Source organism: Lithobates pipiens, unplaced genomic scaffold (assembly GCF_037356315.1).
Source record: "Lithobates pipiens isolate NorthernLeopardFrog02 unplaced genomic scaffold, aLitPip1_a1.2 Scaffold_16, whole genome shotgun sequence".
Classification (NCBI taxonomy): Eukaryota; Metazoa; Chordata; class Amphibia; order Anura; family Ranidae; genus Lithobates; species Lithobates pipiens.
Genome location: NW_027507748.1, coordinates 619600857 through 619627147, shown reverse-complemented (window position 1 = coordinate 619627147; position 26291 = coordinate 619600857). Strand labels below are relative to the sequence as shown.

General features: G+C 44.3%; 1 protein-coding gene across 2 annotated transcripts in view; it reads right to left on the bottom strand.

The window, feature by feature from the left end:
* Positions 1–26291, bottom strand: part of LOC143983938 (cilia- and flagella-associated protein 337-like) — a 221461-nt gene that overhangs the window by 127520 nt on the left and 67650 nt on the right. For both annotated transcript variants that reach the window (XM_077484093.1, XM_077484094.1), the window contains exons 9-11: positions 16270–16315; positions 16137–16183; positions 8520–8640 (exon numbers count right to left, since the gene is read on the bottom strand). In XM_077484093.1, the coding sequence (XP_077340219.1) occupies positions 8520–8640; positions 16137–16183; positions 16270–16315 (214 nt within the window). The remainder of the gene's footprint in view (positions 1–8519; positions 8641–16136; positions 16184–16269; positions 16316–26291) is intronic.

Below are 26291 nucleotides of genomic sequence, written 5' to 3'. Positions count from 1 at the left end.
AAAGTCATTGATAAAAAAAAATAAAGCGTGGAGTTCCCCCTAAATTCAATTACCAGACCCTTCAGGTCTGGTATGGATATTAAGGGGAACCCCGCGTAATTTTTTTTAAAATTTGACACAGGCCTTAAATTTGAAGAGCCTGGTAATTGAATTTAGGGGGAACCCCACGCATTTTTTTTTTTTTTATCAATGACTTTCAATGACTGTTCTCTGTATTACGGTGAGCCGACAATTCATTATAGCCACGAGTGCTTTTAAATTACTTTTTTCCTGCAGAAATTACACTTTGTGCAGGGGCAGTTCTAAGCACGGGAAACATGTGCCCCTTTACAGGCATACTATACACACCCCCCAGGTACGAAATTTAAAGGAATATTACATTTTTATTGTTTCACTTTAAGCATTATTAAAATCACTGCTCCTCAAAAAATGGCCATTTTTAAAAGTTTTCTTTGCATTGATACATGTCCCCTGGGGCAGGACCCAGGTCCCAAACACTTTTTAGGACAATAACTTGCATATTAGCCTTTCAAATTAGCACTTTTGATTTTGAACGTTCGAGTCCCATAGACTTTAATAGGGGTCTAAAGTTCATGCAAATTTTAGATCTGTTCACAGGTTCTGATGTGAACCGAACTGGGGGGTGTTTCGGCTCATCCTCATCCGAATTCTTGGTCATACTATTCTTATAAATAAATCCCAAAGGGTACTAACATTCCCAAACCTACAAAGCTAAATAGAGGTCCAGGTTGCTTTCCCGATTCAGCCATAATGTGCAGTCCCACATATTATTCTTGTTCCTGGATGTATTTCTATCTCGCTACTGAAGTTTGGTGAGCCAAGTTGTGATACAGACTTTAGTCCTACAACAACTTCAGTTGAATTTATTGGACGTTCCCTAGTGTTTTATATATATATATATATCCAGAATGACAGCAAGCCTTGCCTATGTTTATATCATCTTTTTTATATCAACATAGGAAACAAAATATAATACATGAGCAAAAGTTAAATATATTTGTTTCTGCAAAAATAAGTCAGCAATGATTAAAAAAAATGATAAACATGATGGCACAGAAAATCTCTCCTGCCTAATATTTTTGGCAGGCTTACAATAGGAGTATTTTCGGAGCCTTGGGTGGGGATGCAGCTGAGGTCATTGATAGACATGTGCAAAAGGAAAAAATGTGTTTAGTTTTGTTTCGTTTTAATTCGTTAATTAATTAATTTTGTTTCCTTATATTAGTTAAATTCCTTAAATTCGTTTTCGTATTTCGTTTAGTTTTCTACCGAATTCGAAAAATCGGTCACATTCGAAAATATTTCAACCAAATTCGAAAATATTTCTACCGAATTCGAAATGATTTCAACATGATTCGAAATTATTTCAACCGCATTCAAAACTATTTCAACCGGATTTGAAAATATTTTGTGACCCGACTTTAGGGCCATGTATCTCGGGGTCACTTGGTTCTAGAAACCCCAATTTGGTATGCAAACACAGTAGAACTAGCACTAAAACATATCCAAATTTGGGGTTTCTAGCTCCAAGTGACCCTGAGTTATGGGGCCGCAAAATCGGGTCGCAAAATGTCAGAAGCAGAGAATGACATTTTGCGACCCGAATTTGGGGCTCCGTAACTCGGGGTCACTTGGTGCTAGAAACCCCAAAATTGGATACATGGCCCCAAAGTCAGGTCGCAAAATGTCATTTTTCGAATTTGGTTTTAATTTTGTTTGAATTCGTTAGCATTGCAATTCGGTAATTCAGATGCATCCGAATGTCCGAATAATGAAAATTCGTCCGAATTTCGATTCGGAACGAAACGAAATGCACATGTCTAGTCATTGATTGGATTAGCCCAGGAAAACAATTCTCCCAGTGTAGTCTGTGGGCCAGGGATGTCCTGGGTGGGCCCCCCTCTGTGTTTTAGGAGGGCTTTCTTCCTTTCTACCCTTAGCCTTTTTTTTAAGCCTTCATATGAAATTTTGTTAAATCCATTTCATTTTATTTTGGATGTTTTTGTAATGTCAGCATGAAACCAGAAACTTAATTGTAGGCATACCAGAAACAAAATGTTAGATAATTTCTAAAAGGTATAAATTGCAGACAGAATGATTGTAGTTTTGAAGCGTTATAGATAGAAGAAACCAAAGAGCACATTTTGTGTATCATAATGTAGAAGAAAACCTGTTTCTTTTACACTATGCTCAATATGACAAAATGGACCGAAGTGTAATTATTAGGGATGAGCCGAACACCCCCCGGTTCGGTTCGCACCAGAACTTTCGAACGGACCGAAAATTCGTACAAACGTTAGAACCCCATTGAAGTCTATGGGACTCAAACGTTTGAAATAAAAAGTGCTAATTTTAATGGCTAATATGCAAGATACTGTCCTAAAAATGGTTTGGGGACCTGGCTCCTGCCCCAGGGGACATGGGTCAATGCCTAAAATGTTTTTAAAAATGTCCGTTTTGGCGGGAGCACTGATTTTAATGACGATTAAAGTGAAAAAAAAAAGTGAAATATTCCTTTAACTATCGTGCCTGGGGGGTGTCTATAGTATGCCTGCGAAGTGCCATGTTTCCCATGTTTAGAACAGTCCCTGCACAAAATGATATTTAACGGAAATAACGTCATTTAAAACTGCTTGCGGTTTTAATGTTATATCTGGTTCCGGCAATATGGATGAAAATAATTGAGAAAAATGGCATGGGTAGCCCCCCCTGCCCATTACCAGCCCCTTTGGGTCTTGTACGGATATTAAGGGGAACCCCGTACCCAGGCCCTATATACTCAGAACAGCAGTATACAGGCGGTGCAAACAAGACAGGGACTGTGTAGGTTTGTTGTGTTAAGTAGAATCTGTTTGTAATTTTCAACTGGTAAATTTTTAAAGTGTAGCTCCAGTCAAAAAATCTATTTTTAAGCTTCTTGGAAAATATAGGGAAGGGTTATCACCGCTGTATAATTTGTTTTGCCGTCCGTCTTTTTTCATCTCACTTGCTGTTGTCTTCTTCCGTTCTCAGTAGGAGACGTTTGTAAGTTGGATGTTTGAAAGTAGGGGCCTGCCCTATATGCTCTGCAGAAATGGCGGAACAAGGTGTTGGTTTTGCCACAACATTGTAAGCCCTCAAAGTGACTCTTGGTGGGCGCTGGAGCGCCCTGCTGTGAACGATTATATCAAGAATTGTAATTACATGCCATTGTTGAACAGTGGTAGAAAAATTGACCTTTGGTGGTTGTGGTGCTGGTGCCACAACACTATAAGTCCTCACAGTTACTCTGGGTGGGCACAGGAACGGGCCCTCGTGTGAACTATTATATCAAGAATTGTAATTACATGCCCCTGTTAAACAGGGGCTGAAAAATTGGGCCTTAGGCACTGGTGCTGGTGCCACGACACTGCAACCTTTCCCACATACTCTAGTTGTGGTGCAGGAATGAGCCCTGCTGCAAAGCATTCCATCAAAAATTGTAATTAAACGCCCCTGTTAAACAGGGGCTGAAAAATTGGGCCTTAGGCACTGGTGCCATGACACTGCAACCTCTCCCATATACTCTAGTAGTGGTGCAGGAATTAGCCCTGCTGCAAAGCATTGCATCAAAAAGTGTAATTAAACGCCCCTGTTAAACAGGGGCAGAAAAATTGGACCTTAGGCACTGGTGCTGGTGCCACGACACTGCAACCTCTCCCATATACTCTAGTTGTGGTGCAGGAATGAGGCCTGCTGCAAAGCATTGCATCAAAAATTGTAATTAAACGCCCCTGTTAAACAGGGGCAGAAAAATTTGGCCTTAGGCGATGGTGATGGTGCCACGACACTGCAACCTCTCCCATATACTCTAGTTGTGGTGCAGGAATGAGCCCTGCTGCAAAGCATTGCATCAAAAATTGTAATTAAACGCCCCTGTTAAACAGGGGCAGAAAAATTGGGCCTTAGGCACTGGTGATGGTGCCACGACACTGCAACCTCTCCCATATACTCTAGTTTTATTGCAGGAATTAGCCCTGCTGCAAAGCATTGCATCAAAAATTGTAATTAAACGCCCCTGTTAAACAGGGGCTGAAAAATTGGGCCTTAGGCACTGGTGATGGTGCCACGACACTGCAACCTCTCCCATATACTCTAGTTGTGGTGCAGGAATGAGCCCTGCTGCAAAGCATTGCATCAAAAATTGTAATTAAACGCCCCTGTTAAACAGGGGCTGAAAAATTGGGCCTTAGGCACTGGTGCTAGTGCCACGACACTGCAACCTCTCCCATATACTTTAGTTGTGCTGCAGGAATGAGCCCTGCTGCAAAGCATTGCATCAAAAATTGTAATTAAACGCCCCTGTTAAACAGGGGCAGAAAAATTGGGCCTTAGGCACTGGTGATGGTGCCACGACACTGCAACCTCTCCCATATACTCTAGTTTTATTGCAGGAATTAGCCCTGCTGCAAAGCATTGCATCAAAAATTGTAATTAAACGCCCCTGTTAAACAGGGGCTGAAAAATTGGGCCTTAGGCACTGGTGATGGTGCCACGACACTGCAACCTCTCCCATATACTCTAGTTGTGGTGCAGGAATGAGCCCTGCTGCAAAGCATTGCATCAAAAATTGTAATTAAACGCCCCTGTTAAACAGGGGCTGAAAAATTGGGCCTTAGGCACTGGTGCTGGTGCCACGACACTGCAACCTCTCCCATATACTTTAGTTGTGCTGCAGGAATGAGCCCTGCTGCAAAGCATTGCATCAAAAATTGTAATTAAACGCCCCTGTTAAACAGGGGCAGAAAAATTGGGCCTTAGGCACTGGTGCTGGTGCCACGACACTGCAACCTCTCCCATATACTCTAGTTGTGGTGCAGGAATGAGCCCTGCTGCAAAGCATTGCATCAAAAATTGTAATTAAACGCCCCTGTTAAACAGGGGCTGAAAAATTGGGCTGGTGGCATCACCCAGAACCAAAAATGTTCTTCCAACATATCAGCGGAGGAGGAAGAGGATAGACAATCAACATAACAGGACAGTAACTCAGCATCAGCATAGGCAGTCTTGAAGGGATGTGATATTTCAAAAAAAATGATTCGGTTACATCAGCTTCAGGTGATTGGTAGCTGTGGGTGATCCAAGACTGATTCATCTTGATGAAGGTCAGTCGATCAACTGAGTCGGTGGACAGGCGCACCCTGTGATCGGTAACAAGGCCACCAGCAGCACTGAAGGTGCGTTCCGAAAGAACGCTGGATGCAGGACAGGCCAGTAGCTCAATTGCATACTGTGCAAGCTCTGGCCAGTGATCCATCCTCAAGACCAATAAAATAGAGGATTTTCGGTGGGAAAGTCTGACCTTGCCGCTAGGTATTCCTGCACCATGTAAATCAGACGCTGGCGATGGTTGCTGGAACCGATCATACCTTGGGGCTGTGGACTAAAAAAATTGTCTGAACGCATCGGTCAGACGGCCACCTTCTCCACCGCTCCTTCTGACCGATGCCTCAGCAACACGTTGTCCAGGACCAGGAGTTTGTAACCTCCCAGTCTCTGGGAACGCGTTTCAGAGACCTTTCTGCAAGGCCTCCCGGAGATGTCTCATCCTCTGCTCCTTCTGCTCCGACAAGATAAGGTCGGCAACCTTACCATTGTACCGTGGATCAAGGAGAGTGGCCAGCCAGTAATGGTCCCTCTCCTTGATCCAAAGAATACGAGGATCCTTCCGCAGGCTTTGCAGGATCAGGGAGGCCATGCAGCGCAGGTTAGCTGAGGCATTCGGTCTGGAGTCCTCTGGGTCACTAAGGACAACATGATCCGCAGCTACCTCCTCCCAGCCATGTACAAGTCCACGGGTTTCTTGGGACTGTAAATCATCCCTACAAGACTGCTGCTGCTGCTGATGCTGAGTGCCAGCCTCCACCTCCATGCTGACACAATCATCCCCCTCCTCCTCCTCCTCCTCCTCCTCCTCCTCATCCTCTTCCTGTGTGATGGGTGGCACAGCAGGAACACTGTCTGGATAAAGGGGGCCTTGAGAGGCAAGGAAGTCCTCCTCTTCCTGCCTCTGTTCTGCCTCAAGTGCCCTGTCCATTATTCCACACAGCGTATGCTCCAAGAGGTGAACAAGAGGTACAGTGTTACTGATGCATGCACTGTCACTGCTCACCATCCTTGTGGCCTCCTCAAACGGTGACAGGACAGTGCATGCATCCCTGATCATGCCCCACTGGCGTGGTGAGAAAAAACCGAGCTCCCCTGACCCTGTTCTGGTGCCGTAGTCGCACAGGTACTCATTGATGGCCCTCTGCTGCGTGTGCAGCCGCTGCAGCATGGCCAATGTTGAGTTCCACCTGGTGGACATGTCACATATAAGGCGGTTCTTGGGCAGGTTCAACTCCTTTTGGAGCTCAGCCAGCCGAGCACAGGCATTAAATGATCGGCGGAAATGCACACAGACTTTCCTGGCCTGCTTCAGGACATCCTGTAAGCCCGGGTACCTGCCCAAGAACCGCTGCACCACCAGGTTAAGGACGTGAGCCACACAGGGCACTTGGGTCAGTTGTCCCTGTCGGAGGATGGAGAGGAGGTTGGTGCCATTGTCTTAAACCACCATTCCTGGCTTAAGCTGGTGTGGCGTCAACCACTTCTCGGCCTGCCCCTGCAGAGCTGACAAAACATCTGCCCCAGTGTGACTCCTGTCCCCCAAACAAACCAGCGCAAGCACGGCATGGCATCGTTTTGACTGCGTACTTGCGTAGCCCCTGGAACGCCTACGGAGCACCGCTGGTTCTGAGGACAGAGCACTGGAAGAGGCCATGGAGGAAGAAGAAGAGGAGGGGGTGGAGGAGAGATGTGTGTCACAACCAATAGTAGCATTTTGGAGGCGTGGTGGCGGAATAACCTCTAACACTACTGCACCTTGTCCTGCATCCTTCCCAGCTGCCAGAAGAGTGACCCAATGGGCCGTGAAAGACAGGTAACGTCCCTGTCCATGCCTGCTGGACCATGAGTCAGCGGTAATATGCACCTTACCACTGACCGCCCTGTCCAGCGAGGCAAGGACATTGCCTTCCATATGCCGGTAGAGAGCCGGAATCGCCTTCCGTGGGAAAAAGTGGCATTTGGGGACCTGCCACTGAGGAACCGCACATTGTACAAACTCACCGAAGGGGCCAAATCTACCAACTGAAAAGGCAGCAGTTGAAGTGCTAGCAATTTAGCCAAGCTAGCATTCAACCGCTGGGCATGTGGATGGCTGGGAGTGAACTTCTTTTGCCAGTCCAGCAGCTGGGGCAGGGACATTTGCCTGCTATAATCGGACGTGGGTGTACTGCTAGCAGAGTGCCCGGAAGCACTTGGCTGTGACACACCTAATTCTACACCTTCATTCCTCTCAGAGCAGGTTTCAGAGAGGACTGAAGGACTAGTGGGGTTGGAGATCCCAGCTGATGAGGAGCAAGGAGAGGTCCGCTTTGTTCTTTGGTGTGGGTCTTTGAGGTACGCTTGCCAACGAGCTGCATGGCAGGTCAACATATGTCTGGTCAAGCATGTGGTGCCCAAGCGGCTGATGTTTTGGCCACACGAGATACGCTTGAGACATATGTTGCAAATAGCAGCGGGGCGATCTGATGCACTCGTCTCAAACAAGGCCCACACCAAAGAACTTTTAGAATAACGCGCAGAGGCAGCGCCCTGCACAGGCGGAGCTCTGCGGTGTGATTCAGACGGTCTGCTGCCCCTAAGCTGGCCCCCGGAGGGCATCCTGCCTCGTTGGACATGTGCCTCCTCCTCCTTCTCCTCTCTCCTACCAGGCACCCACCTGCAGTCAGTGCCCTCATCATCCCCTCCCTCTTCATTGCTGTAGCAAACCTGGCAGTATGCTGCAGCTTGTGGAACATGACTGCCAGATTGCTGTCCTTCTTGAGCATCCCCTCTCTCTGCGCTCACGCTACTGCCTTCCTCTAGCTGAGTATCATCATCAGAATATATAGCAGCGTTGCCCTATTGATTTCAATGGGTAGGAGCGGTTTAAGAGCGGTGAATACACGGCTCCTTTAGCGCTCCAAAGATGCTGCTAGCAGGACTTTTTTTACCGTCCTGCTAGCGCACCACTTCAGTGTGAAAGCACTTTGGCTTTCACACTGGAGTGAAAGGGGCTGGATTTTTTCAGGCGCTACACAGGCAATATTTTAGCGCTGTAGCGCCTGAAAGACTCCTCGGTGTGAAAGGGGCCTAACTTCCTGCCAGCAGAGAAAGTGATTGAAAATCTCTCCATTGACAAATCATTAGTGAGAAAGGGATAGCATTTGCGACAATGTTTTTGTAGCTGTGTCTTCCTGTTAGGTGACAACTGCACTGTCTTGCATGGGAATCACATGGACAGAAAATGAGGGAAATGTTTCTATAAGGCGCCAATGACATCAGATATAATGATATTTTGTACAGTTATAATATCATGGAACTTATCAGTCTATAAGACATCTAGCTGTTCTTTGGAGTACATGTTGTGCAGCGATATGATATGGTGTTCTTACCTGTGTAACCCAATCATTGTGTACTTTCCAGCGAATGTAAGTCACATGAGGCGAAAGAACAACATTGTCTATAACAATGGTTGGGATTATGTTATCTGCTTTAGGCATCTTCTTCCACAGCCTGAAAAATAAACATTTATCTTGTTACAATGAATTAATTTAGTTCATGTGGAAAAGTTGCATTTATTTAAATTTAGCATGCAATCATAGTACAATGAAAAGAGCCACCTTTTCTAAATATTTGCAAGCTGCTACTCCTACTATTAAAGAAAAATTCTGGGTTAATGAGACATTAGAGGTTATTTACGAAAGGCAAATCCACTTTGCACTACAAGTGCAAAGTGCACTTGAAATTGCACTGAAAGTGCAGTCGCTGTAAATCTGAGGGGTAGATCTGAAATGAGAGGAAGCTCTGCTCATTTTATTCTCCAATCATGTGAAAGCTAAAATTATGTTTTTTATTTTCTTTGCATGTCCACCTAGGATCTATAGTGACTGCACTTGTAGTTTGCACTTGTAGTGCAAAGTGGATTTGCCTTTAGTAAATAACCCCCATTGTTTTAAGTGGATAGTCTTCTGAAATCACAAATATAATATATATATTTTTTTAATATAAACTTCATTTGATTTTCAGAATAATTTTTATAACTACATAATCACATATATCAAAATACTTCCAACCCATATCCCCTTTAATATAACTTTTTAACATTTGTATTACTTTTTACTTGCAACAGGAGTACTACTAATTTGAAATTTCTGGTTCCCCCTTCTTTCACTACACATAGCATAACGGGTTGATTGGAATGAATTGTGGGGGTAGAACCTTTTCTTGATCAGACCTACTAAGCTTTGATTTGCTAAGGAGGAGAATTTCACACAGGGGTGTTGGGGGCAACGGTGGTAAAGCGCTTCTATTTTTAGTAGCACTTTACCGTCATTTTTGAGGCACTTTTAGGCCACTAGTGGGGTGCTTTTAACCCCCGCTACGGCCAAAAAAGGGTTAAATGCACCCGCAAACGGCTCTTCGACGTTCATTTCAATGGGCAGGGGCGTTGCCTCAAAGATGTGGCTTGTAGGACTTTTTTGGCATCCTGCCAGCGCACCGCTCCAGTGGGAAAGCACTGGGCTTTCACACTGGAGTGAGAGAAGAGGCTCTTTACAGGCGCTATGCAGGTGCTATTTTTATGCTAAGCAGTCTAAAAACAGAGAATCTAATATTCTGAATTGCTGTTTGTGCTCTATGTGGAACTCATGAATAGTAAGTGAGCTGACATTTCATTGTGCTTACTTTACACTGCTAGCAAAGACACTGTCAATGCTTAACAAAGTTCACATTTAGGGTCCTTTTATACAGTTGCATATTAATGTATGCTTTACAACTCTAAAATGCATGTGTTCCCTATAAAAAAAAATGGCACCTGTTCTCATTTCTGCACTGCAGTGCAGTGCGTTTTGAAAAATATGACACATGAGTTTTTTCCTGCATTGGGAGGACTATAGAAGTCCAACACAATGCATCAAAATGCATGTAATGTGTTTAATGGGTTGGGAACTGGTATTAATGATCCTTGGCCAATGGCTGTTAATTCTATCTACTCCAAATCTCATTGAAAACACGTGACAATTACATAAATGGGGCATACTAATGCACAAGGAAAATGCACACTGACACATGACAATACAATTGTCTAACGTTATAAAGACACATTTCTACAGGCATGCAAAGTGTTCGTAAATTAACCCTCAAATTTACCTTTTCACAAACTTGGCCAAATATAGCATCTACCGTAATAATAATAATAATAATAATAATAAAATTCATTAGCATAGGTTATCTTCAGTAAAACTCAAATGTCCTAACAATCCATAGATCCAATAATCTAAAGATTATTTATTTTATGGGGTCACAGCAACAAACTCAATTCACTGTAGATGACGAGGCCTTAGCAGGAGGTGGCCATACATTTATCAAGGTTGATTTGGTAAAGAAGTAGGGGCTGTTCACCTAGCAAACTGAATGTTGGTAAATTAAATTAACCTGTGTTCACTTTGAGTACCTAGTCATATATAGTGAAATAAAAAAAAATGTTGCACATGATTAGGTACTCATAGGGGATCATCCGCTGAAGAGGTCATGTGATTTGTGACGCATTGCGTCAGGCGGAGCCAGGTGAAGTCACTTCTGCTATGGAGCAAAACCAGAAATTTAGTTGGAGGAACCACAGTTATGTTTCAATGCCTGTATAACACTGCCCACTGCCTAGGAACACCCTAATCACCCTGTGCGGCGCAGATTCCCCCTAATATTTCACCAAAGCCCCCTAACGGGGCTCCTAAAAAATGTGTAAAAATATTTTTAAAAAATTTTAAAAATTGTAAAAAATTGTAAAAATAATAAAAAAATGTAATAATACAAATTAAAACTACTGACACCATCCACTGCCCTACTGACATCAATCTCATCCCTCCACACTGTGCACTGCTCTACTGACACCATCAGTATACTGAATATACACATACACACACACACATATATGTGTTTGAGCTTCGGGGTGCACACCCTAATGCATTAGGCTGTGCACACCTATGAACACTGCAAAGGTGTTTTTATTATATGTGAGTGCAATTTTTGGAATAAAGGGGGAATAGTTTTTAATTAACTTTATTACACTATTGGTAGTTCTTTATTTCAGTGTTTGAGCATTGACTTCAGCTGCTGTGATTGAGGCTTGATCCCGTAAAGGGACCTTCATATTGATGGGTCTGATTGCAGAAGCCTAGCCGATGTGGAGAGGATATTATATCTATTGTTATGATAAAAGATTAAACGCATGAGACCTATATACTATATTAGTCAACATCAGAGGTGAGCTTGCAATTCATACAGAGGTGGAGCACTGATTATTTTGAGATTTTTGGAATGTGGTGAAACACTGGCACTGGAAAAGGAATTGCACATTGGGCATTTGAGTGCATGAACTGGTATATACCCTGAATCATATATTCGGTGGACTGGATAGAACTGGTGCTGAGACATCATTTATAAACATTTACTGTGTTCTAGTGGACACCATATGGATTAATGGGTACACGTATATGCTATTGTACTATCTGTAGCAATGGGATTGTGGTCACACTCACTTAATGATGTTGCAAAATATCTTTGCTTTTTTATATTCTGTATTTTACTTTTCTGCCTTTGTGGTTTATGATTAATTGTTTTTTTTTATGTTTAAGTCACCAAAGTTGGGGTAGCACAAACATTGACATCACAGTGGGATAATGTAGTTTGCATACACTTGAGGAAGAGCAACACTAGCACTGCCCTAATTCACTATTTGAATCATGGATTATTGCTTTAAAGACCCCTTTCACACTGGGGCATGGGTCATGTCAGCGGTATAATGCCACTAGTATTGGTGGCACTTTACCGCTATTATAGCGGTGCTTTTCTGACGCTAGCAGGGTGTTTTAACCCTGCTAGTGGCTGAGGAAAGGGTTAAAACCACCCGCAAAGCACCGCTGCCGAGGTGCTTTAGCAGCAATGCCCATTGATTTCAATGGCAGGGGCGGTTTAGGAAAGGTGTATTCACCGATCCCGCACCGCCTCAAAGACGATGCTTGCAGGACTTTTTTCAGTCCTGCAAGCTCACCGCCTCAGTGTGAAAGCACTCAGGCTTTCACAATGGGGAGGCTTGAGAGGCACTTTTCAGTCGCTTTACAGGAGCTATTTTTAGTGCTAAAACGCCTGAAAAGCACCTTCAATGTGAAAGCGGTCTTACTCTGGAGTGTAAATACTCTTTTTCTGGATGTGATTAATGAGAGCTGGCACCTGTCACTATGTCTATGTGTGGATGTTTGTGTCTGCACACACCGGTTTATATTCAGATTCTGTTAGACCAAACATTTGATAGAATCTTGGTAAAGAATGTGGCCAGAAGCAGTACCTCCACCTATGGATCTATCTCGTTTTGTGACAAAGGGGTGTACTAAAACTGGAGAGTGCAAAATCTGGTGCAGCTATGCATGCTTCTTAACTTCTAACTTGTTCAATTAAGCTTTGACAAAACAACCTGGAAGCTTATAGGTTTCTATCAGTATCAGGGCCGGTGCTAGACTATTTTGTGCTCTAGGCAAGACCAGATTCTTGCACCAGAACTCCTGCATACCACTAAACTCATGACCTTCTCCTGTGTGCGCCCATGATGCACTGAAAAACGTCAGCACCCTATATTATTTCATAAGCAGGGCCGGTGCTACCACTAGGCAAACTAGGCAGCCGCCTAGGGTGCACTGCTGCCTAGGGGCGCCCGGATGTTGGTTTCCCTCTGTGTCTGCATGCTCTGCAGGCTGCAGCATGTAACTAACTCAGTCCGACCAGTAGTGTAATTAGAGGCGCTGCACTAGAGCCAGCGCTAGAGGAAGCAGAGCAGATTCTTCCTGTATATCGGCACCTTCTGTCAAATGGGCAGGGCAAAGGGGGTGGGGTCAATTGGGTGGCAAAATTAGGTTTCGTCTAGGGTGTCAAAAATCCTTGCACCAGCCCTGTTCATAAGCAACACTTTAAAAGCCCTTGGAGGACATCAGATTAGTGTTATGGAGTAGTTCTGATGCTAGAATTATTGCTCTCATTCCAGCATGCACTGTGATTGCCCTACATGTGTAGGGCAATCACATGCATGTGTGTGTGTGTGTGTGTGTGTGTGTGTGTGTGTGTGTGTGTGTGGAGGATGGGATCTAAATGTTTTGTATTTTTATGTGTCTCTTTAAATGTTTAAAATATTTTTTTACATTTTTATTCTTTATTTTTTTACGGAACTTTTATTTCCATTACATAGGGGACCAATAGCCCCCTATGTGATAGCATATAGGTGACAGGTACTCTTTTTGTAGACATTCAGGGTCAATTAGACCATGGATGTCTCCTCTGTACTCCGCTACAGCTGATGGAACAGGTGGACAGGAGAGGGGGTTTCAGCCAGCTGGGGGGAAGATAGAGCCAGGTGGACAGGAGAGGGGGATGCAGCCAGGTGGAGGTGGGGATGCAGCCAGGTGGAGTGAGGATGCAGCCATGTGGAGTGAGGATGCAGCCAGGTGACATGGAGATGCAACCAGGGTAAGGGTGGGAAGCAGCCAGCTGCAGGGGTGATGCAGCCAGGTGGAGGGGGGTGAAGCCAGGTGGACAGGGGAGGGGGTATGCAGCCAGGTGGGGGGTGAGACCAGGTGGAGGGCGGGTGCAGCCAGATGGTGGGGGTGCAGCCAGGTGGGGGGATGCAGCCAGGTGGAGGAGGGATGAGGTCAAGTGGAGGGGAGATGCAGCCAGGTGGAGGGGGGATGTAGCCAGGTGGGGGGGGATGCAACCAGTTGGAGGGAGTTGTACAGCCAGGTGGAGGGGGTGGTGCATCCAGGTGGACAGGGGAGGGGGGATAGAGCCAGGTGGACAGGGGAGGGGGATGCAGCCAGGTAGGGGGGTGAGGCCAGGTGAAGGGGGGGTGCAGCCAGGTGGGGGAGATGCAGCCAGGTGGAGGGGGGATGAGGTCAGGTGGAGGGGAGATGCAGGCAGGTGGGGGATGCAGCCAGGTGGAGGGGGGATGCAGCCAAGTTATAATAACGTGCCAAAAATGCCATAAAAATGCTCAAAGATGCTACGCTCAAGTGTGAAAGCTCAGTAATGGCTAGTGGATAGGTTACCCTAATAAATTGGTGAAGACAAATGTTGTGATAGCGCTGCCCAATAGTTAACAATCAATCAAATAATAAACTCCTGTGCATTAAATATGTATTTTTCAATGTATCAGTTTTATAGACAGGAGTTTATTATTTGAATGATTGTTGGATTGTTCACTATTGGGCAGCGGTATCACAACTTTTTTCTTTACTGTACACTGTGCACTGTATGTGGGAACACATTAAAGCCTCGTACACATGATCGGATTTTCCGTAGACAAAACCTCTGACTTTTGTCCGAAGGACGTTGGCCAGGAACTTCTCTTGCATACAAACGACAAGGAATTGTCGGTCAACAAACATGAACGTAGTGACGTACTACGTGGTTCTTCAGCTCTTTAGCGCCACCCTTTGGGCTCCTTCTGCTAATTTTGTGTTAGTAGAAATTTGGTGAGTATTGATTCGCGCTTTTCACTTTGCGCTTTTCATTCTGTGCTTTTCTGTTTGTTTCTGAATGGCCGTTCATCAACCAGATATGTTGCGGGATCGGAGGAGATAACGTGTTATTTATTATTGGCCTTGGAGTTATTGATTTGACCCAAGTCCAGTCCCGGTACAGTAGGAGGAGGATTTCTTGGACCAAAAATTGGTTGCTTTATTAATGGTGACCAATTATGTCATATGCCTTTGCTGCAGGAGCTCGAGGAGAATAATCCAGATAATTTTCGGAATTATCTCAGGATGACGGATCCCTGCTTTCACCAACTCCTGGCATTGTTGACCCCCTGTATTAAGAAGCAGGACACATGGCTTTTATTTTATTTTTTGGTTGAATAATGATTTGATTTGATATATTTTTTATATTTTTGGATGCATAGAATGCACTTTTTGGTTTTATTCGCAGATAGCTTGTCTAATTTTATTTGTTTTCTTTTTTTTAATGCACAATAAAAACATTGTTGAGAATAATACTCGGCTATGTGTTTTTACTTCAAATGACAGTTTAGGAGTAGGCAGTTCCATTTTAAAAAATACAATGTAAAACACCAACATAATTGTATCATTGATCTTAAAAACTATGGGATAATGGTGTTGTGGTAACTTGCACCAAAAAAAAAGAAAAAAAAAAGCATATAATAATAATATTATTCTTGATATCGCTAGAAAAAAAAGCCTTTGGAAATTTGTTTGCAATAACTCCATCAGTATCACCAGCAAAGCAGCTTCATTATTATCCCATTAAAGAAGAAGAGAATTGTGCGCTGCATTCCAAGAATTCATAATTCGCCACATCACGAATGTGAATTCTCCATTACGAACGCTAGTTTACGAGATCGACCACTTCTGGCTCGTCCTTGCTTTTGAGCATGCGTGTTTGCACTTTGGACTTTTGTCCGACTGACTTGTGTACGGAAAATCTGACCACAGACATTTTTTCACTGAAAATTTTAAAGCCTGTCATCCAACATTTGTCCGTGGAAAATCTAACAATTGTCCGATGAAGCGTACAAACAGTCGGATTCTCCAACCAACAGCCTGTCATCACACAATTCCCATCAGAAAATCAAATCGTGTGTACAAGGCTTTAGTGATAGCAGCAGCCTCACTTTATATATAGGAATAAGTGGCAGCGCACAACATCTTTATTATTTATCCTAATAAATTGGCCACCACCTGTATACCTCGACTTTTGTTTCAGCATGATTTTCTTCATAAATCAGCCCTACAGATGCTAAAACCTGCAGCAGAAAAAAATAAAATAACAAACAAATGTATAAAAAAAAGTCAAGTGTCAGATAAATGTCAGAAATTATAGAAATTACTGTTTGGATTGGTATGACAACTAGTAAGAAAAAAAAAATAGTTTTCATCTAGTGTTTTGTAAAACATATAAAGAATAATTCATGCTGTCTACTATTTTTACTAGGAAAATATGCTTTGCCTCACCTCAATGTTTCTCCTACCGAAGTAAAAAGTAAAATATTCACACATCCCTATAAAAAAACAATACACAAAGTTATTTAATAGTCATTTTGGTGAAATACAGCTAAAGACATTTAATGGATTTAAATCCTTTTACCTTATCATCGCCATATAAAATCATGCACTCATCTGTGTCTGTTGCACTACAGAAAAAAAAAATACATTTAATATATTGACAGCTTATAAACCAAGGACAGCATTTCTAGACTCAGCCGAGTGGTCTCTGCCTCTTTCTGCTCCTGCTGCTCCAGTTTCTCTGGATGTCACATTAAAACTAATTGGAAGAAAGGAGGTAGCAAGGAGAGGAGACTGATAATGGGACTTCATATTGCTAAGTTTTCCCAATGGGGCTGCCAAGTATTCTTTTAGACATAGCTCTCGCATTATCCTCTACCAAAATATAATTTTAGCTGGAATGCATAATTCACTTACAAAGAAAATAATGTTGAAAGTACCTTTTTTCGGGTTCATATGGTACCTGCCTTTCATTTGCAGAACTCATATGTGCTCTATTATTTATTGTTATACAGTAAAACCCTGGTTTGAGAGTAACTTGGTTTGAGAGTGTATTGCAAGACAAGCAACATTTTTAAATACATTTTGACTTGATATACAAGTGATGTCACCAAAGTAAGTATAAAAAAGAAGAGAGGTGCCTCCAAGTGTATCAATATGGTTACATTTAATGACGGTACAACATTTAGCAACTCACATGGTTGATGATTAAAAGAGGCACATCTAAGTATGCAGGCACCAGGGGAAAAGCTGTCCATGTAGACCATCCTCCGCACCACCATCGACGTCATTCCTTCTATGAGCGCTTCAAGCCTCCCTTTTTCAAATCGCTCTACTGCAGGGTAGTCTTCCTGGTCATGATTGCAGGATGAGAGCGGTGAGAGCTGGTGGTGAGGAGGATGGTTTATGTGGACAGCTTTACCCCAGATCCCTACATACTTAGAGGTGCCTCTTTTAATCATCAACCATGTGAGTTGCTAAGTGTTGTACCTCATTAAATGTAACCATATTGCTACACTTAGCCCTTGTACACATGGTCCGACATTCCGACAACAAAATCCGTCGGATTTGGTCTGAAACTTGTGTTGCATACACACGGTCGGACAAAGTTGTCGGAAAATCCGATCGTACATAACGTGATGACGTTATTTCGTTAGGACGGGACTATGTTCAGGCTAGTAGCCAATAGCTTTGGTCTAGGAATTTGATCTGAGCATGCGTGGAACTTTGTCCGATTGGAAATTCTCTACACACAATCGGACAAAGTCCGATCGTATCATGTTGTCGGAAAGTTTTATAGACCAGCTCTAAAACGTTGTCAGTCGGATATTCCGACGGAAACAGTCCGATGGGGCCCACACACAGTCGGATTATCCAACAACACGGTCCGATCAGACATTTTCCGTCGGAATGTCCGACCGTGTGTACAAGGGCTTAGAGTCAAAATGTATTTAAAAATTTTCCTTGTCTTCCAAAACACTTTCAAACCAAGGTTTTACTGTATAACACTAAATAATAGAGCAGATATGAGTTCTGCAAATGAAAGGCAGGTACAATGTGAGCCAGAAAAAAGTATTTTGCAGGAAAAAATTGGAACCTCCCATGGTGTAGACAGAGACACAAATTAGGTGAGCACGAAACTTAAGCCCCACTAAACGTCAACACACCAGGCCTCTTACCAAAAGAATGGACCACTAAATTACAGCTGGAGCTCTTACATCACGACGCTGCAACGCATCAACCGCGGCCATCTTTGTGGTTGGAAACAAATGCTACCTTACGCAGACTGTTGCTTTTGAACATGCCTGTTTTTATTTGCTAAAATGTGAGTGCCCTGGATATATTTTTTTTTTCGCTCGTCCCCTCCCTTTCCTGACCTGCCAGGCTGCATTCTCAGATAAGGATCTGGTATAGATATTGGAGAGGACCCCAAACTTTTTTTTTTTTTTCAAATTTTGGCCTGGGATGTCCCTTAAAATACATACCAGACATGGAGGGCCTGGTATACATTGGGGGAGACCCCACACTGTTTTTTTTTTTTTATTATTTTTAATTACCGCCATGTTTTCTTTACATTCAGCTGACAGCTGAGTCATCATTTGTTAAGGAGGTGGGGGCTTCCCGGACCGCTCCTTAGCAACCAGCTCAATGTGATAAATTACCACATGAAAATATGCGGTAATTACCACATTATGGAAACTTTACTGCAGTAGTTATTTACCGCACAATTCTTAGTGAATTGAACATTTGAACAATTGCTTCCACATGGGTTATTTTAACACATTTTTTATCAGCATTATTTAACTCTTAATGAACTGACCCCACTCTTTCTCTGAGCAGCAGTTTCCTCCTGGAAACTTCTTTTACAAAAATGTTATTGTCACATTTGCCAACAGAGCAGGTTTACAACAGAGCTTTGATACAGTCAAGAAACATTACAACTCAGGGCCTAATGGCCTTTATCAGTACAAAAGAGTCAGAAGACAAATATCTTACAATTAAATTCAATCAGACAGCATCTAGTCTGACGATCCTGGTCCCATATCATACTAGGAATATTATATGCCTGTGGCAGGATCGTGTATTACACTCTATTGGTACCTGAGAGTTGGTATCCTCAAAAGAGGAGTCAGAATAGGAAAGGAGCATGCGAGGAAAAGAGTCCGAAGATTAGTGAGATATGAAGGGATGCAAGGGAAGGGAATTAAGTTCCGCATGGCTGGGAAGAAAGCCAAAGGGGGAAAAGGGGACAGGAGAAGAGAGAGATAAAAAAGGGGGGGGGGGGGGTCCACAGGGCGAGTGCACCAAGGTCTTTATAGTGACAGTAATGTTACATCCAGTCTAGAAGGATGGTGGTATGCAATCCAAGGTTGCCAAACCTTGAGGAATTTGGTGTGCGTGTCGGAAAGGGCCGTTAATTTCTCATTGATCATAACATCGTTCAGACAATTTTTAACTGCTTCAAAACTCAACATGGGGGTTTTCCACGCTCTCGCAATTGTCAACTTTGTTGCAGTAAAAATATGCTGTGTGAGTTGACGTTCGGTTCGCTTTAGTTCGGCTATGGGTTTTACCAATAGTGCCTCATAGGGGTTCCTTTTAAGATTGACCTGAAACAGATTACAGATAAGTGTGTATACCCTGACCCACAGTCTACATACCCGTGGGGACTTCCACCAGATATGCGCCATAGAGCCTCTCTGAGAGCATCCTCTGAAGCAGAGTGGGGAGTAGGCTGGAATGAAGCGGGCTAGCCTCACTGGCGTATAGTACCATCTGTACAGCACTTTATAGGCGTTTTCTAGAATTAACACATTAGTGGAACATTTAGATATTGCCAACGTCATTGCCTGCCAGTCTTCAGAGCCCAACCCGCTACCCAACTCCCCCTCCCATTGAAGATGGTAAGTATGAGATGGGGGTTTCTTCATAGATATCACAGCCGAATAGATCAGTGAAATCAAGCCCGGGGAGTGGGATCTGGATCTGCAAAGGCTCTCAAAGGAAGTCAGGGTGTAAGGCGTAGTATGGGGTTTTATCAGGCTCTGAAGGAAATGGCGAAGTTACAAGTAACTATAATGTTATCGTAAGGGGATGTCATGAGAGGTGTGTAGAGCCTCAAACGCCCAATTCTCGTAGGTGTGAGCAATGAATGAACATCCGTGAATCCATTCAAAGTCCACCATGAGAACCATGAGGGGTTATCATGGCCTGGAGGGAAAAGTGGGCAGCGCAGAAGCCGCAATAGAGGGAGGTGGGGGAAAATCAGTCCCGCCGAGTATTTCACTGAGTCCCATATTCGCAGGGTATGGGTCATACAAGGCCCCACAGTTGTCGGGCAATGCGCCGGAGGGAGCCACGGAAGTGAGGCTACAGGGATGGGGTCAACATCTACTAGGTCAATCGTGGCCCAGAGCGGGAGCTGATATGTCTCGTGGAGGCGTGAGAGCGGGGCTATATTGGCCGCTATATAATATGTCCTCAAGTTGAGAACCAAGAGACCGCTGTTTATGTGTTTAGCGAACAGAATCTGTTTGGCTATGCGGAGGTGAGATGATCCCCAGATGAACCGCAAGATCCTGTTTTGGTGGATGCGAACAATATGCGACGGGACGGGAACCGGCAGGACCCAAAAATAATATAATAATTTCGGAACATAGGTCATTCGGATTGCTGTAATTCTGCCGAACCATGACAGGGGCATACTGGACCAGGATGATAACATATCTGTTAATTTTTTAAACAACAAAGGGAAATTCGCCTGATATATACCAGAATGTGTCGGAGTAAGACGGATACCCAGATAAGGCAGTGACATGACCCACTGAAAAGGGAACGCCGATTGTAAGTCTCGCAGCAAACCCAGTGATAGATTGACCGACAGGACCTTTGATTTGGAGGAGTTAACCCGGAGCCCCGAAACGGAGCCGAAGGTATCCAGGAGCACTTGTAAATTTGGTAGGGTAATTCTGGGAGAGGTGACCGTCAGGAGGATATCATCGGCGAACAGCGATATTTTATGGAAACAGCCCACTACCTCAATGCCCCTAATATCAGGATGTGTTCTGATCGCCTCCACCCAGGGGCTCCAATGCCAGGACAAAGAGCAGAGGAGATAATGGGCACCCCTGGCGAGTTCCTCTGGCGATGTCAAATACCGGAGACTCAAATCCACAATATTTGATCTTCGCCTTGGGGGAGTCATACAGAACAGACATCCATTGCATAAATGATGCCCCAAAACCATAGTGTCGAAGGACTGACATGAGGTAATGCCATGACAAAGTGTCAAAGGCTTTGTTCACATCCAGAGACAGGAGCATGGACTCAAGCGAGCGAGTGTTGGCTATGTGTTGGAGTTGCAATATGCGCCAAACTGCATCCTCTGCCTGTCTCTGGGGTACAAAGCCGACCTGATCCTTTCTAATTAGTCGAGGGAGAAAAGAATTTAAACGATTCGCCAGAATTTTTGTCAAAATTTTCATATCAATGTTAATAAGAGAGATCGGTCTAAAATTAGCCCAGAAGGAGTGGTCACGGTCTGGCTTAGGGATCATTATATTTGCTGTCAATAAGTCTGGGGTAAAGGAAGAACCATTTTTAACAGAATTATACATGGCTGTTAGATGCGGTGCTATTACCGCAGCTAGCTTCCTGTAGTAGAGTACCGTGTAGCCGTTCGGTCCTGGTCTCTTTCCCAACTTGAGCTCTTTAATGCCCAGGAGGACCTCCGAGACCTGTATATCCCGGTCCATAAGAGCGACATGTGCTTCCGTCAAGGTTGGAAGCACAAGGTTGCTAAGAAAGTCTGCAATGTTTTGAGCATTAGGCTGTTCCTGTGCTGTGTATAATTTTGTTAGGCGGTAACAAAATTCTGCTAATACATTTTTGGGATTACTAGTAAGAACATTGTGCCGATTGCGTAAAGTGATGGGGTCAAATTTGGGGGCAAAGGTACGAAGTCTGTTCGCTAGCGTATGATTAGGCTTGTTCGCCTTCGCATACCACCTCTGATGGGACCAGCATAAAACGTGTTCAGCGCCATCTGCGAGGCAGAGATCGAGCTCAGTGCGGGTTTGGTCCAAGAGCTTAAGGCCATTTCGGGTGGGAGATTGTTTATAGGCCACGAAAGGGTCTCTAGATGAGTCTCGAGGGCTTTCTGTTTCGCCTCACGCTCCCGCTTACGGTTCGACGCTAACTTGAATAATGTGACCCCGCAGTACTGCCTTGTATGCCTCCCGTTACAGGGGACGCTACCGACCCTGCGTTTTCATGGAAGTAATCTTCCGAGGCCTTCAGTAAGTCTTCCTGTACTCCCTTGAGCGAAAGAAGGGAGTCATTCATCACCCAGGGCGAGAATTGAGGCCTATCTAGAATTGGGTGGCAAACCACCAAAACAGGGTCGTGGTCTGTCCATGGGGCTACCAAAATGGAAGCAGTCATTACCTGGGGAAGGCTACGGCGAAGCATAAACATGTGGTCGATTCTAGAGTGTAGGTGATGGGGGTGAGAATAGTGGGTGTAATCTCTACCTTGTGGATGGCACTCCCTCCAGAGATCGACCAAATCATGTGCCTGTAGAAAACGAAGAATTTTTTTTGGCCATGAGGGTGGGGTCGCCTTCTCTGAAGGGTATTTGTCTAGAGATGGATTTAAAACTAGATTAGAGTCGCCCACAAGAAAAAGGATGCCCCTGCAGTGGGAAGCCAGCAGGCTATAGACGTGGGTCAGGAAAGGTCCCGGGTTTAGGTTTGGGCATAATAGGTCATAATTGTGACCTCCGTTTCTTGGATGGTGCCTTGCAATAGCAGGTATCTGCCATCAGGATCGGCAATCTGTTTAGTGCAAACAAAAGGGATTGATTTGCAGAAAGCTATGAGTACCCCCCTTTGTTTAGTTGAAGCATAAAAAACACCTGAGGGAACTGAGCATCAAAATACTTGGGAGAGGAGGTTGATGAAAAATTAGTTTCTTGTAGGCATGCAATATCAATCCGCTGTTTCCTCAAGTATTTGAATATCTTTACCCTCTTAATTGGGGAATTCATGCCCTGAACATTCAGGGATAACCAATTTAGTGTCATGGTGGTATTGACAACAGGGGATAAACCAAACCCCGGAGCGTGCACCCCATGGACCAGTGAGAAAGAGGAGAGGGTAGGAAGAATAGAACAGACAAGTAAGAGAAAGCAATCTGGTTTAAAGAGGCAAAAATTCTAAATAGGATTTGGAATGAGAACATTCCACCTAATGAGATTGCAATTGGTCATGAGGTAAAAACCCCACTAGAAAGTCAGGAGTCGGCCAGAACCGGCGTTCGGACCGAATACTGACACATGGGGGAGCAGTAGTCCGTCAAGGACCACCCGGCTATATTGCTAAAGTAAGCCATTTGCATAAATGTATCAACAATGGCACAGGATTAAGAATCGTATGCATTTGGTGAACGCCACCTGACTAATAACAAGAATAGGCTATAAGTTAATGCCGATAACCTGTCAACAAGAACCCAAGATAAAACTGTATATTGAACTGTGCTCTGACGTGGGCACGGTTATGCCCATACCTCACCCTCCCATCAGAGCCCCGAAGATCCAGCCAAAATAAGGGAATAACTTTCAGACTTCTCCACCCCGATCATTCAAGGGGAGCAGTGAGAGCAGAACCGCGTGTCCCTCAGCACCACGATGCAAACTGCAGCACAGAAGCCAATGGACACTGACTCCACCAGTCCCACCACCCCCCAAGAAATTGTCCCGTCAATAGTACCCATTAGTAATAAAAAGCTGGAACATTCCATTTAGCATAAAGATTCACACACAAAAAAAAAAGTGTTTCGGGAAAGAACATAATAGCATATGGTATGCGTTTACAAACGGGAACAAATGACCATAGGTTAGGCACAGTCCCAAAAGTAGCAATGCTGTCATCATGCTGTCAATGCCTCAGTAGACTGGGGATCCAGCCAATAATAACAAACCGGAGGACACGGAAATGTGATCATTGAGGGGCAATTGTCCAAAAAAAAAGGGGGAAAAAGGGGGGGGTGCAACCAGAGTTTTGTGAGCATAAAGTACTTGAGTCTGGAGGCTAAGACGTTCTCGTATTCTTGTTGGGAGTGTATGGATCGATGACAAGGGGGAGACGGATCATCTGTCTCTCACAAGTCCAAACACGCCCCGAGAAGGGTGACCAGTCAATACGCCAAAAATACTCACACTGGAAACAGCAAGCAGAGCTCAGCATTAACCATCTTTGGAGGTACTCTGGAACCATTGAGTCCAAAGGGGGCCAAATCAAATTGCAGACCCTGAAAATGCCTCCGGAGCCCAGGGAAGGAGGAGGCATGAAACTGGCGGCCAAGATGGTAAAAGGAGAGCTTGAAGGGGAACCCCCATCTATATCTGACGCCTTTAGCCTGTAAGACCTGCAAATAAGGTTTCATGCTCCTTCTCTTAGCAATAGTCACTGGGGAGAGGTCGGCGAAAAGTTGTAAGGGGTTACCTTGAAAAGAAAGGTCCGGGAGGTCCCTTGCTGCTTGAAGGAGTCGTTCCTTGGTCCTATAAAAGTGAAACTTAATGATTATATCCCTTGGGGGGCCATCAGCAGGCTTGGAAGCAAGGGATCTGTGTATGTGATCGAATTCCAGGTGTTCCGCAGGAATATCAGGCGCCAGTTGCTGGAAAAAGGCTGTGGCTGTTCCCTGCAGGTCTGTGATGGTCTCAGGTAGCCCTTGTATGCGTAAATTGTCCCTGCAGGCCCTATTCTCAGAGTCCACCAATTTGTCCTGCAGGCCTGCTAACTCCGCGTTCAGCCTTTCCACCTCATCCTCATGGCCCTCTAGAACCGTTGTTGTCAGGTCCATCCGCTGTTCTAATTGATTGGTGCGATGGCCTAGTTCTTTAAGACCTCTTACCAGATCCGTAGACAGCTTACGGGAGGCCGCAGTGATCTCATCGCAGACTATCATGCGGAATCTTTGGAGCAGGGCCTCCGATCCGGCATCCGTGGGGCTCTCCAGGTTGGGGGGGGGGACTGCAGCAGGCTGTCCTCGGAATGCTGTGTGTTATCATCCGGCTCCGGCGGGTCAGGCGCCATCTTACCTCTCCCCTTCCCCTTCCCCATGGTGGAGGAGGCCTTCTGCTGGGAGCGGTTGCACTGCCTGTTCCGGGTGGTGTTAAACATACCTGCTGGATGTCGCTGTTATCCACCGTCGCGGAAGCTGACTCGGTGGCATCCAGTATCGCCGTGTGTCTGATTAGCCGAGCTTTTGTGGTCCGACGGCACGGAGCAGGAAGATTAGGCTGCTATCTCCTCCGAGTCCACGCATGCGCCCCATCCTCCTGGAAACTTCAAGAACCCTGGTGAGCCCCTTGCTAAGGAAGCACAGGAAGCAAGGAAAGAGTTGGGGTTCTGTTACTCTGCAGTAATACAGTTTGAAATGGACTTTATGTATTCCATCAGAAGAATAAAACCTCTATTGTGTACTGAGCTTACAGCCTCCCTGAGTCATGGCTTTACAATTGACATAGAAGTGGAATATTGAGTCGTTGAGTGTTTAGAAAATAATGTTCTCCTGGCAACAAGACCATGCAGAGCAGGGATTACCATTACCACAATTATCTCAATTAATTCTGTTTACACAGGTGAATACCATACATACATTGACAGGTAGCAGACGAAAAGCCTTTTCAAAACTGACTAATATATGGAAACTATATTTAAATTGGTAACTGTATCAGAAAAATGCTGGAAATATTAAGAGAGATTATGAGTTGATGCTGTATAAATTACATATAATTATGCATTCACCTAAATGTGTTCCATTTTGCAGGATTATTACAAAACTGAAATTCAGGATAATATACAAAAGACGCATTGCACAATTTAAAGAACAGTAGCCTTAGTCAACCAGTGTGTGCTGACCAACAATACTTCAATAATGCCTTGCGGGTACTTTGATCCTGTAATTGATTTTCTGTGCACGTAGGAGGTCCCTGGATTTCAAATACATGCTATACATAGCAAAATGCCAGTTCATTGCAAAAACCTGGCCATAAAGACTCCCAGTCAGGCAGCAATAGGAGTCGTGTGTATGCTGAGAACTTGGAATACATGCAAGTGCACAGCTTCAATTAAGGAATTAGCTAATGTATTTGCAGATGCTAGAAGATGTCTCCACTTTGACAGCACTATTACATAGTCCATGCATATCTCCTATCGGGGGATTTCTAGACCTTGGAACCTTGGTACATACCTTGGGTTTAAACCTAAGTGCCCTGAGTCCCATTTACAATAGTTGCTATTAAGGGTCTAGCTGGAAGTTGTACTTCCTCCAATCTCCTCTAGGGGCAGCAGTAAGGGCTGATTCATAACAGCGGATGCATTAGAAAGCACCCATTGGTGTGCAGTGTCAACAGTGGTGCTGATGTGCTGAAAACAACACATAATACTGTAACCATATTATTTATTTATTCACTGCAGTTGAGTTGTGGTGTGTTGGATTATGTCGTAACAAGCTACGGAGAAAAAAAGTACAGCACGCTGTACTTATTTCCCCCATGCACACTACCGCAGTGCAGTGATGTTCATTGACTTAACTGTA